The sequence below is a fragment of the Tyto alba genome, unplaced genomic scaffold (genome assembly GCF_018691265.1).
Source record: "Tyto alba isolate M040663 unplaced genomic scaffold, T.alba_DEE_v4.0 Super-Scaffold_1000006, whole genome shotgun sequence".
NCBI classification, from domain to species: domain Eukaryota; kingdom Metazoa; phylum Chordata; class Aves; order Strigiformes; family Tytonidae; genus Tyto; species Tyto alba.
The window spans coordinates 28880183-28895453 of NW_024881272.1; the positions used below are offsets into that span (position 1 = coordinate 28880183).

A 15271-nucleotide genomic window follows, 5' to 3' on the forward strand; every position below is an offset into this window, starting at 1 on the left:
CATGTTTGTGCCTGGCGCCCCGAAGGGATGCGCTAGCCCAGAGATAAGATGGCGGCCGGCGGCCGCGCGCACGCGTAAGAGGGCGGGAGGCGGCCGCGCAGGAACGGCGCCATGTTTGTGCCTGGCGCCCCGAAGGGATGCGCTAGCCCAGAGATAAGATGGCGGCCGGCGGCCGCGCCCCGGAAGCGGCTGCAGCCTCCTCCGGGAAGAGGGGGGGAGAGGGGGAGCGGCCGCCATGGCGAATAGGACGGTGAAGGATGCGCACAGCATCCACGGCACCAACCCGCAGTACCTGGTGGAGAAGATTATCCGCACCCGCATCTACGAGTCCAAGTACTGGAAGGAGGAGTGCTTCGGCTTGACGGGTATGGCGGGGCGGGCCGGGGCGGGGGCGCGGCGGGGAGCCCGCGCTGACGGCCCGTCCCTCTCCTAGCTGAGCTGGTGGTGGACAAGGCCATGGAGCTCAAGTACGTGGGGGGCGTCTACGGCGGGAACATTAAGCCCACGCCGTTCTTGTGCTTGACGTTGAAGATGCTGCAGATCCAGCCCGAGAAGGACATCATCGTGGAGTTCATAAAAAACGAGGACTTCAAGTAAGTTGGTAGTTTGTTTTTTTTGCTCTTCCGGTTGCCGTACTGAATGCAACTGTCCAAAGCAGCCAGAAAACCTCAGCGCAGGGTTTAGCTTTTAACGGGCCTTCTCGCTAGAAAGCATGTCCTTCCTCTTAAGACTGCTCGCCTTGTCACTAGGGCTGCTGGAATGGCTTGCCTTTGTGCATGCGCTCTCTGTGATAATACACCTCCGCCTGAACGATTTAGAACGAGCTATTAAGGGAGCAATATGAATCTACTTTTTCCTTAGTATTTCTTTTGTCTCTGTGAGTGATAATGCAGTTCCGGCATGCATGAACAACTCATACAGAAACTATACATGTATACTTGAGTATATATAGATACTTGAGCACTTGAGAGGAAGTCTAAACAGCAGTATATTCTATTTATTTCAGTGCTCTGATTTTCCTCAGTAACTTAAGGGAAAAACTTCTTTTATCTAAACTTCCAACTATGCAAAAAGTTCAGATACATGAAACGGTTTACTTTTCAGGTATGTCCGAATGCTTGGTGCATTGTACATGAGATTGACAGGCACTGCCATTGACTGCTACAAGTATCTTGAGCCGTTGTACAATGACTATCGAAAAATAAAAAGTCAGAACAGAAATGGGGGTAAGCACTCTTACTTAGTTGTGGTTTCTTAGCACCTCATAGATGACCTTTTGTTTAAAAAAAATATTTTGCTAGATAAAAGTAAATATTCTGTTTAGTAATAGAAGCCTAAAAAATTGTGGCATAACCGTCTTTTTTTAAACCTTACTTTTACTTACTCATCCTGTGGATAGTCTGTTGCTGGTCTTGCTGACTTGTACAAATGAGAACTGCCTTGCTTATTTTGGTTTCCCCAAGTGCTGTGTTTTCTGTTGGGCACTGAAACACAGTTCTATAAGTACTGAAGAAACGCTGTTTGCATGCTGGTTTAAGCACTGTCAAGCTGCTTAATCCTAGCTGTGCAGTAATTTCCTTTTTGCAAGATAGGCCTCGTGATTTTCCTCATCTTTGAGAATGATTTTAGAACCATTGTTTGTACAGCCCACTTGACATACACTGTCTGAAGCATTTTATCTTTAGCAACTAGTGTTAATCTTACTTTGTCTTTTAAATGCTGCTTTCCACCCCTCCCCAGAATTTGAACTGATGCATGTGGATGAATTCATTGATGAACTACTCCATGAGGAACGTGTATGCGATATCATTCTGCCTCGATTACAGGTTTGGAAAAGTAGATGATTATAGAATTGTTAACTGCCTCAGATTCAGTAGTTGTATCGCTTACTGGCCCTTTTGGCACATGAGATGCCTCCTTAGGCGTTTGTTCTTACTTGGGTCACGTAAGATAAAGTTGTAATGTAATTTCTCTTAGAAACGGTATGTTCTGGAAGAAGCTGAGCAACTCGAGCCTCGTGTTAGCGCTTTGGAAGAAGACATGGATGATGTAGAATCTAGTGAGGAGGAAGAAGAGGAAGATGAAAAGGTTGGTGAACTGTTTTGGAGAGGGATGGTTAAAGCTGGTGCTGAACCACTGCAGAATACTTTATGGCCTGTGAGAAATATTTGAGAGGAGGCTGCTTGCAACTCTTACCTCCCCCCTTTACGTATTTTCATATAAGCTGCTTCTGAGAACATTAGACGCCAAAGCAGTTCTCAAGTGCTCTGTTAAGCTTTTGTGTCTCCTGAAATTCCCAAATCTGGGTCTGTTCTGTGCTTAAACATACTTCAGATAAATTGTTTTACATACATACAATTTCCAGTTGGCAAGCTTAGGCAGTACCACTCGCTTCTGAATGCAAAATACTTGAGGATGGGGAAGCTGGGTTGCATCACTTCTGTAATTTGTATTAATTGTTCAGAAATGTTTATGGATAAAAACCTTGATGAAACAAGACTTACAGAACTTTCCCCTGCCATTGTTTCCAGCTGGAACGAGCACCCTCTCCTGATCACCGCAGAAGAGGCTATAGAGACCTTGATAAACCTCGCAGATCTCCAGCTGTGCGATACAGGCGGAGCAGAAGCAGATCTCCAAGAAGGTAATGTGGCTCTTCTTGAGCAATATTTTAACCTATTGTACTGCAGCTGGCCGGAGCAAAACAAGGAAGCGAAGATGACAATTCAGCCAGTATCTCCACCTCCCAGTTTCTTTAGCCACTTTCTGAAATAAGGAGTTGCAGTGCACAGCCACAGTCAACCCGTCTGCTTGTTTCTGTAGTCATTAAATAACTCTTGAACTTGCTGGCCAACTTCAGCTAAATTTGACAATACAATGAAGATATTAAGGAGAACCAAGGGCTTTGTTTCTGGGTAAACCAGAGGCTGCAGAGAAAATCCTGTTAATTGTTCTTACTGATAATAAGCCAGGGAAAATTCATCACTAACCTCATTTGCTCACTGTATGGACCAGTCCAAAAACCCTACTGCTTCTTGTGCAGGTGGCCAAACACACACTAACTAGTGACATGGGGGAGTGCTGTTGCTGGAAAATACGGGAAATTAAACATCTGGTTCTGCTTATGATTTTTAGTGACTTTTTTCTTTTCTCCTCCCATTACAGGCGAAGCCGCTCTCCAAAGAGAAGAAGGTAGCCTTTTATTCTATCATTTAATCTTCGAATGTGTGCATTTTTAGTATGGCTGTCTTAAAAGCTTCCTTTCTTTCAGTCCATCACCACGCCGGGAGAGGCATCGTAGCAAAAGCCCAAGACGACACCGGAGCAGATCCAGGGAGAGGCGCCACCGATCAAGATCTAAATCTCCAGGTATTTCTGTCATTTAGAAATTAACTCCAGCAAGTCTTTATCAGGAGAACATCCACTGTTAATAAAAATCTGCATCACGGTATCAAGAAGGTAGTGTAGGTGCTTAATCTGGCTAATAAAACTGCTAGTTCTATGAAAGCACCGCTGGACAACTCTAATACATGCAAAATGGCTCTGAGTATGTTTTTCAGATATTTGCCAGGATGTTAATTCACGTACCTAATTAAGGCTAGGGTTGTTCTGGCATTATCTAGGACACTTGGTCACTAGAAGCAGATTGCATTAGCAAACGAAAAATAATTCCAGGGTATATGGAAATAACTGTTAACATTTTATCTCCTAGGGCATCATCGTAGTCACAGACACAGAAGTCATTCCAAATCACCTGAAAGGTAAAGGCTTGGCCTATTTCTTAAGAGTGTCTGTACTACTGTAGGAGCTCTTACTTGTCATTTAATGTTGGGGATTTAAGGTCCTCTTACAAGGTTGGAGATCAAATATTTGAGACAGTATCTCCCTCAGTGTTGTAGTCAAGTGATACTATCTGTATTTGACCATAGAAAACAGTATTTACTGCTATGAATCAGCATGGTCTTTCAAAACAATAACTAGTGCTGTATCATACTGGGGCTTTTTTAATTTATTTTTCTGTTTCAGGTCTAAGAAAAGTCACAAGAAGAGTCGGCGAGGGAATGAGTAACAAACTAAATCCAGCACAGAGTTTAAGGACCTTGAACTGCAGCCTAATACTGTCCTATTTGCTTTACAGGACAGCTGGATATGTACTGGCTGCTTTAGCAGTCCATTTCTTTAATTGTCCTCTTGTACAAGTCTTGGGTTTTTTAATTAAAAGAAAGTTAAGGATACTTTTTCTGTAGTTTGTTAATCATCCTTGTGATAGAGTTTGAGGATTGTTTTTAAATTGTTTTTCTCAAGGCCTGTAAAAAATAGTGAAGAGCAATAAACCTAAGGGGGGGGGTTATTTGTCTTTAAAGGCTCCTTGCTTTTTCTTTCATAATACTTTGTTTAGATGGCTGCCAGCTGAAGCTGGCTTCATTCTCAAACCAGGGCATTGTTTTGATAAAGAACCACTGCATTCAGTTGCCAAAGTGACAGTATGTTCAAGTTATGGACATGGACAACCTACCAGCCTGAAGTATCTCAAACCTCCAGTACAGGAAAGGAATTACGACTCTCATAATCCAGTGTGTTTACCAGAAGCAAAAGTTAACTTAAAACAACTCTCCAACACAGCTGTTACTGGTTCCTTTGTAAGAATCATCCTTAAGTCTAATGATCTACTCCATCTGATGCTACTATCAGACAGTATAGAAGCTTCAAGTAGTACGAAGTACCACTTAATTACTTTCAGGCAAGAAGTTAATTCAGTATATTTAAAGACAGTAAACACTACTTTGAGCATAGTTCATGGCCTACCTCTGACTGGGGCCAGAATATGACACATAAATGCTCAGCACTACCTTCTCTGAAAGAAATTGCCATTCAGCAAGTCTGTTTTTCAAATTCAGAATAATTAAGCTCTTACGCAAGTTACAGTTCTCATCCCAGGACATTTAACTATATATCCCAGGAAATCGGCTGTGTTAAACCGCTTGTGTACCATGCCTTTCTTCATAGTCTTGCTTCAGCAGAGACTGACAGGTTTATCTCCTGAACACTGCATTTATGGCTTAAGTATTTTCAGATACTGCCCCACGAGTGTAGACAACACAAAAAATAGTATGCCAAGTGAATTTAGGGAAAGTCCTCTTTAAAATTACTTCATAGTACAGCCTGATTCTTCTGAAGTACTTTCATATTATTTTTAAAGTTTATGAACAGAAAAGCACGTGTGCTCTTCCCTCAAATCAAGTACTCTACAAGACGGACATGCAATGACACCAGCCTCGTTAAAGGTGCTGATCTTTCATCTCTTTTAAGATACGTAAATTAAAGTTGTTGACACTATTGTTGTTTCCTAATTACAGGTAAATGCAAGCATGCATACAAATAGGGAAGAGGAAAAAGTCTTATGTCCTTTTTTTTCAGTTTTATTTTTCTTTTAAAAAGTTTTTTGGCACTACATAGTTCTGTAAAGAATAGAAGTGACAAATTTTTAAACACATGAAATCCCCTTCTAATTTTATTTTTTTTAGAACAATATATATAAAGTCTGAAGCAACCAAAGTATGAATACAGCTAATAGAAAATAAAGAACTTAATTTTAGAAATTCTCTCTCTTTACAGTTTATCAAGATAAAACAAAACACAATTCCCCTTAAAAATAGGGTAATAAAATAGATGAAATTTGTATCACTCAGTTTTGTGATACTAGTAAAAACTATAGTTCATATCTATGTACAAATGATACAGTTTAAAAACAGTCTTAAATAATCTTGTATCTAAACATGTTGCATTAAGATTTTAAATCAGAACCTGAATTTTTTTTCCTTCCCTCCCCCCCACCCCCCTCCCAGCCTGTTAAATTTCACTTTTTCTGTTGAATGTAATTCAGATTCAAGTGTGGGTGTCCTTGAGACAGAAGCGAGAACCGCTGGTTATTCTGCATCAGTGGACCAGCTAAAAGAAAATGGATTACAATTACTTCAGCAAATTAAATATATTTAACAGTGCTTGGCTATATTCAATGTATTAATCTTAGAAATAAAGCCATTTACTAGACTGACATAAATGCTATCTCCAAAATTCCCTCACAATCATCAATACATCATTCTGTTGCGTTACTTCAGTTAAGAAAAATAATTTCAGGATCTTTAAATATGGTTCTCACTTGGGAACCTTGCTACAGCAAATAGATTGGATTTTTGAAAAAGGATATGGTGCCAGCATCTCTCATTTTATACTAATGACCCAGCAACATGGTAATTGCAAAGCCTCCAAGTAAAATTTGGGCATAGTTTCCCTTAATGGAGCCAAAGGTCCTTCTCCTACAGCCTTTCCCAATCCTGCCAGATGCTGAACACCTTTCACCACTCACTAGCATCAGAGAGAGTTGAGATAGTCCTTCAAAGTACCCTGAATAACAACCTGATCTAACTTTGAAGTTAGTGCTGCCTTGACTGCAGATGGGTTGGACTAAATAACCACCAGAAGCCCTTTCCAACCTAACCTAGTCTGTGGTCTTGCCAGTTTTAAGCCTATATAAGTCATTCCACAAGGCAAGGTACAAAAACTAAATAAAATCAATTAGGACAAAAATTTATTCCTATTCTTAACATGTTCGTGGGCAAATCATTTCAACCTCTATTGAAGCAGAGGTGGTTCTACAGTGAGACAGCAGCAGCGAAGGAGAAAGAGGCTAGCAGTGCAAGAGACTGCAAATTGACTGATTTCAGAATTTAATTTAAACCCCTTCCCTCCCACAAAGATTTTCATCCATCCATAAAGGAAGCCGAAGCGTTGATTTGACTCTTGGGTTCAATATGGTTCCAGGGAGCCTAGCAAGTGAAACATGATTCATTGGCTTTTAAAGCCTTTGAGACAGTAAAGAGACATGTTGCATGAGCTGTTGATTCATATACTAGATCTAGTACCTTGAGGGTAGAAAGGTTTGTTCGGTGGATAGCTGGCATTTCCCTGCTGCATGTAGTTCTGAGGCATATTGTAAGGCCACGCTCCTCGGAGGAGAGGAAAATGGGTAGGGGTCCCATGGTCCCAAGGGACAGAAGGAGGGTTCATTTTACCAAACTGTCCTTGGAAACCCTGATCTATTTTTCAATTGAAAGGGAAAAGCACATTGCAAGTTGAAATAATTAAACAGTAAGCCACAAATACAATTTACATCTTAAATAACAGTTTGCAGGGGGCTTAATGTGATTAGTCTGATGTGCTACTTTTTTATTTTTTTTTAAATATACATCAATAAAAATTACCACCTAAATTACTTCATTATTCACTACAATAAAATTTATTGGGGAGGAAGACAGAGGATGAATCGGTATTAAAAATCAAGACCTACAATTTCACTATTCTGTTCTCATGATGAAAAATACAGGGTCTGAACAATGTTACTAATATCTGATCCCACACAGATACTCGCTATCACTGACATAGCTGTGACATGAAAGCCATCCTACTACAAGAAATAATTCTCAGATGTACACTGGAATTCCACTAATACTTGTATGCTTAAGAAACTTGATATCTAGACCAGTGAACCAACTTAAAATTAATTTTTAGAGAGAAAAATAAAAACTTTTGAAATAAGTACACAAACTGTAAGCTATTCCATTTACAAATCCAGTATTAACGCAGCATTAAGGATGAGAAATCAAGCATCCAAGGAGGCAGGACACACAACAGTTGATGCCAAATGCTGTATTAATAATCCTGCTCTTTTTGTTCATAGCTCCCAATTTTATAAGACTCAGTAATGCCTGCTAATTTAAAAACTTGAACAATACACATTTAATAATAAATAAATAAATTTAAGTAACTATCATTCTCAGTATATCAGTTTCCCTTCAGGCTCATCATAAAAAAAAAAAAAAAAAAACAAACCCAAACTTGTAGACAGACTTTCATTAAATAAAAGCAAGCTCTGCATTTAAAAAGAACAGTAACTTTTATACAATAAAACATGAAGCACAGCTCTGAAGAATGCATGAAAAAAAGTTGTCTGCCTGAAATTGTTCACTGCAAAGAAAGTAAAGCTGCTCCTTCCAAGTCAAGGTTATGTGAGCCAAGACGAAGTTTCAACGAAATTCCCGTTCTCAGATCGTCCTGAGCAAGTAAGAAAGCAGGCTTCAAGTAGAGAACAGACAGCTCATCTCCACTGTGCGCCTACCCAGTGACCCCACCTTAGTGGTGTCTAAGTCAAAAAGGAAACAGAACTGATTAAAATACCAAGAGGAAAAATACTAGGACTGGGAACTAGGAAAAGGAGTGTGATGAGATTGGAAACAGATGGAAGTTGAGGGAAGGGAAAAAAATACTGTGACTGACAGCACAAGAAAACTGCGAAACCTTCTGTGCAGGCACAATGAGAGTGGAAGCAAACAGAGAGCAAAAGGAAAAAGACTGAAGATGGGGACTGACTTACTACACGATGAGAAATGGGACTCGTTAAGGGAGGATGGAGCAGCAACTAGGATTTGGAGAGCTTGTCTGAAAGAAAGCAGCTACCTGGGTAAGAAGACTTGGATTGAAAGGAGCTGCTTGAGAAAGTCAGAGCTGGGGTGGACATCAAGAGGGGAAAGACAAACATGGACAAAGAATTAAGATCAGAAATGGAGAGGTAGGGACAAAGCACACTGAAGGCACAGAAAACACACTGGTAGCAGTTTCTGTATCCTCTAAAATATATTCCCCACAAAGCTCTGAATAGAAAAACATGCATGTCCATCATCTCAACAAATACCTGAAGCTCACTGGCCAATTATACATCATCCAACAGTGTTGACTCAGCTGAAAAATCTACTGTTGCTATCCATCACCTTACTAGTGCAGAGAAAGGCTGTGCAGGAGATTCAGAATTTCCATCTTCTGATGAACAACTGCATCAGTATACTGTATGATGGATATAGTTTTTAAATGTAGCAGTAAACTCAGAATAAATCAAAGACCATTATCATGATCTAAAGATCACAGTGAAAATTTAGGGGCTGCTATGGTTTATGTTGCACAGAAAACTGTATGGCCTTTAATTACTATATACTGCTTTTCTCAGCCTCAAACACACAAATGGATTTGGCTTTAGTATGAGGCAAAAGGCTGTTGCCCACTTGTTGCAGGAAAAACCTGTATGAACAATTTTCAGGAAACTACATCAAGATTATGGAAGTTAAGTGTGGCAGGATAAACTGTAGGAAAAAAGAATGCATGCGATCGTGTTATATTGCACTAAACGCAAGAATAATCAACTTGCACAACCATAGTTCTGACAGTCTCTAAGTTAGTAATTGCAGTCTCAGCGTTCATCTAATAAGCTACATAACAACATGAATGAAAACTGTGCTTGTAAGCATATTCACAGAAATATGCTTTGGACTCAAACAATTATTAGAACATTTCTCAGTTGAATGCATGATTTCTCATGTGTTGCATAGCTGCTAATAGCAGATAGAACCAGTGCCTAAAAGTTATAATGATCCGACTTGCCTAATTTTTTTCCTATGAAAATGTTGACAATTAAGGTAATGACTTCGTTTCTTAAGCATCGTATTTTTAATATAAAACAAGCTGAAAGAGTTAGCTGTTTCTGTAACACTTAACACTTGTACACAAAGTGCGAGAGGTTTGATACAACAGAGAAGAGTTACCTGAATTCCCCACAGTGCCATTGTTCACCAGTGAGTTTGGAGTCACAGGATTGTGCCAGTGTCCCTCATGAGAAGTGCTGGGGATTCCCATGGGCCTGGCAGCAGGCTGTGCAAAGATGATACTGGGATCATTCAAGCTTACACTGCTCTGGTTATTTGTGGTGCTACTGCTGCCAGATCTCATAGAAAATGGAACATTTGTAGAATGAGGAGGGTTACCCGGTGCAGAGTGAATAACGGGCCCATGAATAGGCCAAGAAGTGTTGGGAAGCTGAATTTGGTGGTGATGGTGCATCTGAAGTAGTCCCAGGTTATGCAAGGTGGAATACTGACCTGGGGGAGATTGGGGAAAGTTAAACAAAGGCAGCTGGACCTGATGGGGTGGCTGTGCACCCTGCTGTGGTTGCGGAACGTGCTTAGACTGGGATATTGGTTGTGGCTGAGTCTGGTTAATGGAGGCTGGCTGAGAGGAATTCTGTGTAAATTGTTGAGGTTGTGGAGAGTAAGATGACTGATGCGAATCAGACTGGAGGGGAAAAAAAAGGATGTATTTCTGATTAGTTCACTAGCTATTTAATGGTGGTTTTCTTTAATAAGCACCTACTATATTAGACTATTCATAAAAAAGGCAGAACACTCCCCAGCAACACCCCAAATACTGCACCCAAGTTCCTGATGGTTTAAATAAGTGCAGTTTGACTGACACTAATTTTCACCAGCAGCTTTTTTTGATCTGTTGAAGTGGCACATCCCACCATCAGAAATATTCTGAGCTAACATTAGCCCCAAGCTCTTCATTAGACTCCTCAGACATCTGTTTCTGATTTTTAATCAGTGTCTTCCCCACCCTACTTATTTACAGCCCAGAATCTCATTAACTAATTATCTCGCTCTTAAGTAGAGTGGTTCTTATTACTACAGATACTTTTTTTTAAGCAATTCCAAAGTAAGCTCCTAGTATTTCTTTATTTTTTATTTGATCTGTTAAACAAGAAATCAAAACTCCAAAACCCCAGTTTCAGCCTCCATATCCTGATGTTAAGCCATGGCTAATGACTCAGAAATAGCAATTATCACAGCCTTTGCACAAGTCTTACAAAGCTTTTCCTTCCACCAGCCACAGAAACAGGCATGAACCTATTTCCTCTATTTGGTACTGCAACTAAGCAGAGCAGCACTTCAAGAACTGGGGTGACTGGGAGAAGAATTCCCCCGTTTATCTGCCAAAATCTATTACCAACGTCTGGATTAACCAAATCTGGTTTAAAGCACTAAAGTGAGATAGTGATGTCATAAGATTGGTGCCTCCAAAGAGAAATTAAAATGACAGACAGATCCCTAAACCAGAGATGATTACTCCCCCTGGAGGTGCTTGTCTCCCTCCTTAGACTATAGCAGACAGCTAAGCTCCAAGTAACTCAGCTGCTGTTGAACATCTAAAGTTAAAGGTCTCTGCAGCTTGTCACTATCCATGACTGCTCACCTGTCTGTTTAAATTGGCAGTCACTTTTCTTCAATAACCAGAGGTCTGCAGGACTTCCCTGTGCCAGCCTGTCACACCATTCCTTAAAGCAGCATGCTGTGTGTCTTTGCCTGGGCAAAAGTTGAAGCCCAGAAGCTGGGACTGCTCCCTGCTGCTATTCCAACTGTTCCTATATAAGTGCTTCCTATGCCTTTCTATCAAACCAGGAAGATAAGGTAAAACCTGGGACTTGAAAGGCAACAACTAGTCTAACAGTTTAAATGTTACAAAAATAGAGCACATGCACTGACTAGAGCCCTCCTGAAAACATTAAACCACCACAAGCATGCACTGGGCATGCCAGCACCAGGAAAGGAGAAATGTTAAGCTTCAGCCTCTTGGGTCTGCTTCCACACTCCTGCTTTCCCTTTTCTCTACCTCTTGCTCCAGTAACATTCTCCTTTCCTATTCTCCTCAATCTTCAAAAGGCATCCTACCTTAAAGCTCAAAGATAGCCTGCAATTCTGAAAGGCCAGCCTTGCTATCTCATATGAAATTTGACTATGTAGTTTCCATACTGAAAGACCATAAATGCTCTCCAAGAGACACTACTTTATAAATCAAAGTTTCATTAACTGTCATTGTTCAATGATGTCATTATAAAGTCCAGAATCTGTTGAGAAAAAACTGTGCAAACCTGTTCCTAGAATGGCCCAGCATCTCTGGTTTGCTACAGTTTGCTTACTTCAATACTACAGCTAATTGTAACTTACACATTCTGATGACTGTCTAGTGCGCAAGGGTCGTTCCACTTGATGCTGACTCACAGCCACTAGCTGCGAATTTACCATGCTTCGGACCAACTGGGTGCCTAATCAGGGAACAAAAATGTTAGTAAAAACTACAAGGTTACAGATGACAGAATAATGAACACAGAACTGGGAGTCAGCAATACCTTAACTCTCATGTGACAGAGTACGTAAATCACTTTAATCTCTTCTCTTCTTTAAACAGAAAGCTTTCCCTCTACTGGCAACAGCTGACATTAATAGGTGTACCAGCTAAACCCAAAATCTAATTCTGAGTAATACAGATTCTAGCATGAACAAAGCACTTTGCTATCAGGCAGGAGTGCTACTTTATACAGGTTTCCATGCTATTGCTGTAAGCAGTGGAATTTTCAATAGCAATAGCAACAGCAGAAACTTTTGGGCAAAGAAGGAAGGAAAAAAAAAGGGAGGGGAGGGAAGAGAGAGTAAGGGGTACCAGAATACAGAAAAGCAGCAAGGTTCTCTCTGAAGTTCATTTATGATTGCTTTCTCTACTTTTTCAAGTACTGCAGGCACCTGAGGGCCTAATTTGAATGGGTTTGCAATTAGACTTGTCTCTAATTAGCAGGAGTAATTTGAAAGCTGGATCTAGCTTCCTAATGCATCTGTATACTTTTGGAAGTGTTACTTTAAGACCACTGATTTTTGGTGAAAATATATTTACTCACCTCGCACAGATGATGGAGGCTTAGCTAACATTTGAGAAATATTTGGAAGAGGAAATGCATTCAATTATTACTATTATTACTACTCCTAAATGCACCCATTGTGAGTGGAAGACAAATAATGCAATACACTAAAGTACACTATACTTACTGCTGAGTACATTTTTACCACCCATGCAAAGAGTGTACTTCAGGACGCATTGCTCCCCCTGAAGAAAAGCAACACTTAAACTGAAAGCTGTATTTGCAAGGACTGAAACTATTAGTTGCAGAAATTGTTGTTTAAGATAATTACCAAGTCTGTATAGAAACCTAGAGAGAAGGGATCTCAGAACATTCAAATTATACTAACAACACAAACTAACTGACCTGGCACGCTATTATTTCTCTGACGGGTTTGTTTGAATTCAGGACAATCTCTTCTAACATGACCCACATCCCCACAGATGAAACACCTTTTCTCTCTTGTTTCTCTATCATCTTCTTTCACTTCTTTTTCATCATCTTTCTCATTCTCTTTCTTCTTCAACCTGCATAACAATTTTTATTAGCAATTAGTCATCTTTAACATATTTGTTGGCAACATGGACAGTGTAATTGAACAAGTTTGCTGAAAACACCAAGCTGTGTTGTGCGGTCGACACGCTGGAGGGAAGGGATGCCATCCAGAGGGACCTGGACTGGCTGGGCTGGAAAGGTGGGCCTGTGTGAACCTCATGAAGTTCAGCAAGGCAAAGTGCAAGGTCCTGCCCATGGGTCAGGGCGATCCCATGCACAAATACAGGCTGGGCAATGAGTAGGTTGAGAGCAGCCCTGAGGAGAAGGACCTGGGCGGATTAGTGGATGGCAAACTGACTGTGAGCCAGCAATGTGTGCTCGCAGCCCAGAAAGCCAACTGTGCCCTGGGCTGCATCCAGAGCAGTGTGGGCAGCAGGGAGAGGGAGGAGATTCTTCCCCTCTGCTCTCGTGAGACCCCCCTGCTGTGCTGGGTCCAGCTCTGGGGTCCCAGCATCAGAAGGACACAGAGCTGCTCGAGCGGAGCCAGAGGAGGCCACAAAGATGATCAGGGAGCTGGAGCAGCTCCCCTGGGAGGCCAGGCTGAGAAAGTTGGGGGGGTTCAGCCTGGAGAAGAGCAGGCTCCGGGGAGACCTTCGAGCGGCCTCCCAGTGCTTAAAGGGGGGACAGGAAAGGTGGGGAGGAACTCTTTATTGGGGGGTGTAGGGATAGGATGAGAGGTAATGGTTTTAAAAAAAGAAGGCAGATTTAGATTAGATACAAGGAAGAAATTCTTTACTGTGAGGGTGATGAGGCACTGGCCCAGGGTGCCCAGAGAAGCTGTGGCTGCCCCCTCCCTGGAAGGGTTCAAGGCCAGGTTGGACGGGGCTTTGAACAACCTGGGCTGGTGGAAGGTGTCCCTGCCCATGGCAGGGGAGTTGGAGCTAGGTGACCTTTAAGGTCCCTTCCAACCCAAACCACATTCTATGAATATCACAAAACCACAAAAAAATAAAAAAATCTGTAAAGTTGTAATATTGGTATTTTCAAAAGAAATGGTTACATAACCAACAGGTGTAACAGAGTACAAATATCTTAGAAATCCTAGAAAAACACTTTCAGAATCTGGGCTGGTTAACAAACTGTTTGTATAAACTTAACAATCTTAGAAGCTTCCTAGAATTGTCCAGAAGCTATCTGACTGTATTAGTGCAGAACTATATCTGCAGTTAAATACGCTTAGCCTGCCAGTTAGTTTGGGAGTAGTTCTATGGAACAATCCCACTGAGTCAGAATATACATAAAACAAGTTAGCTGTATCTTGTAGATATAACCTCCCCCCTGACTGGAGATGGCATCTTTCCCTATATGAGTATATTAGCACCCTGAGTCTAGACAGGATGTGGAAGAAAGCACTGAGGCTCTTTCAAACACTCTACTAACACAACAAAGAAGAACCAGTGATCAGGAACCAAGACAAGAAATAAAGGTCTTTTCCCACATGGTATCTGTAGGATTGTTAAATATTAATACTATTTTGTAAGTTGTATATACACTCAGAGAGATTCCCTGTGGCTGTGCTGTAGTAGCGATTTGTGTGAAGAGCAGATCACAACTTCTTTTCCTGAGGCAGATGTAGGGAAAGAAGTGATGCAATTCAATGTGCTAGCACTTGTGAAGAGTATGTTAAGGGAATGGCTGAACGAAATAGTTAAACTGTGACCTTAGGGTTCCAGTCCAGTTTCATGTCTCTTGAAATCTGTTGACTGAATAACAGGCTGTAAACAAGGACTTTGTAGCAGGAAGAGACCAAGAATCTTTTGGAGAATTATGGAGTACGCAACTGAACATAAGGAGTAAATGAAAAAACCCAGACTTTAATCTGCATTCTAAGGGCTTCAGTAGGCTTTAGGAGTCAGATAACCTACGCTGAATGGGTCATTAAACATTCAAAGATGTAAAAATGCGAGGAGTGCACATTCTCCGTCAATGCCTGCTAAACTGTCTTTGGAGACATTGACCTGCATGTACTAGGGACTCCTTTTGCTCATACTAGATCCAAAACTCTGAAGTGCAATTAATGTACAAATGCAAGATCACTAAGCAACCGACACTAGTATGGTGTTACAGAAATTCACCTTAATTATGTACATTTTAACTATTCCTAGA

The 15271-nt window shown here is 41.1% G+C and overlaps 2 protein-coding genes across 5 annotated transcripts in view; one reads left to right on the forward strand and one right to left on the reverse strand.

Moving 5' to 3' along the window:
• Nucleotides 1-190: 190 nt before the first annotated feature.
• On the forward strand, nucleotides 191-4363 carry PRPF38A (pre-mRNA processing factor 38A). The gene is made up of 10 exons (XM_033008862.2): nucleotides 191-365; nucleotides 434-593; nucleotides 1105-1226; nucleotides 1741-1826; nucleotides 1978-2088; nucleotides 2532-2644; nucleotides 3166-3192; nucleotides 3272-3369; nucleotides 3713-3761; nucleotides 4027-4363. The coding sequence occupies exons 1-10, from the start codon at nucleotides 236-238 to the stop codon at nucleotides 4067-4069; spliced, it is 939 nt and encodes a 312-aa protein (XP_032864753.1). The 5' UTR covers nucleotides 191-235; the 3' UTR covers nucleotides 4070-4363.
• An 829-nt stretch (nucleotides 4364-5192) lies between these two features.
• Nucleotides 5193-15271, reverse strand: part of TUT4 (terminal uridylyl transferase 4) — a 49238-nt gene continuing 39159 nt past the window's right edge. For 2 of the 4 annotated variants that reach the window (XM_033008792.2, XM_033008791.2), the window contains exons 26-31: nucleotides 12977-13137; nucleotides 12611-12634; nucleotides 11886-11983; nucleotides 9651-10176; nucleotides 6924-7097; nucleotides 5195-5949 (exon numbers count right to left, since the gene is read on the reverse strand). In XM_033008792.2, the coding sequence (XP_032864683.1) occupies nucleotides 5858-5949; nucleotides 6924-7097; nucleotides 9651-10176; nucleotides 11886-11983; nucleotides 12611-12634; nucleotides 12977-13137 (1075 nt within the window). In that variant the 3' untranslated portion in view covers nucleotides 5195-5857. Of the gene's footprint in view, nucleotides 5950-6923; nucleotides 7098-9650; nucleotides 10177-11885; nucleotides 11984-12610; nucleotides 12635-12976; nucleotides 13138-15271 lie in introns of all 4 variants that reach the window. The other 2 variants (XM_033008794.2, XM_033008793.2) reach the window with 2 other exon arrangements.

What these genes read in the sequence shown, in the direction of transcription:
- PRPF38A (XM_033008862.2), top strand. Translation starts at nt 236, where the DNA reads ATGGCGAATAGGACGGTGAAGGATGCGCACAGCATCCACGGCACCAAC. An exon ending in GGAGTGCTTCGGCTTGACGG is followed by an intron (nt 366 to 433) that starts GTATGGCGGGGC and finishes TCCCTCTCCTAG; the next exon opens with CTGAGCTGGTGGTGGACAAG. An exon ending in ATCAAGATCTAAATCTCCAG is followed by an intron (nt 3,370 to 3,712) that starts GTATTTCTGTCA and finishes TTTATCTCCTAG; the next exon opens with GGCATCATCGTAGTCACAGA.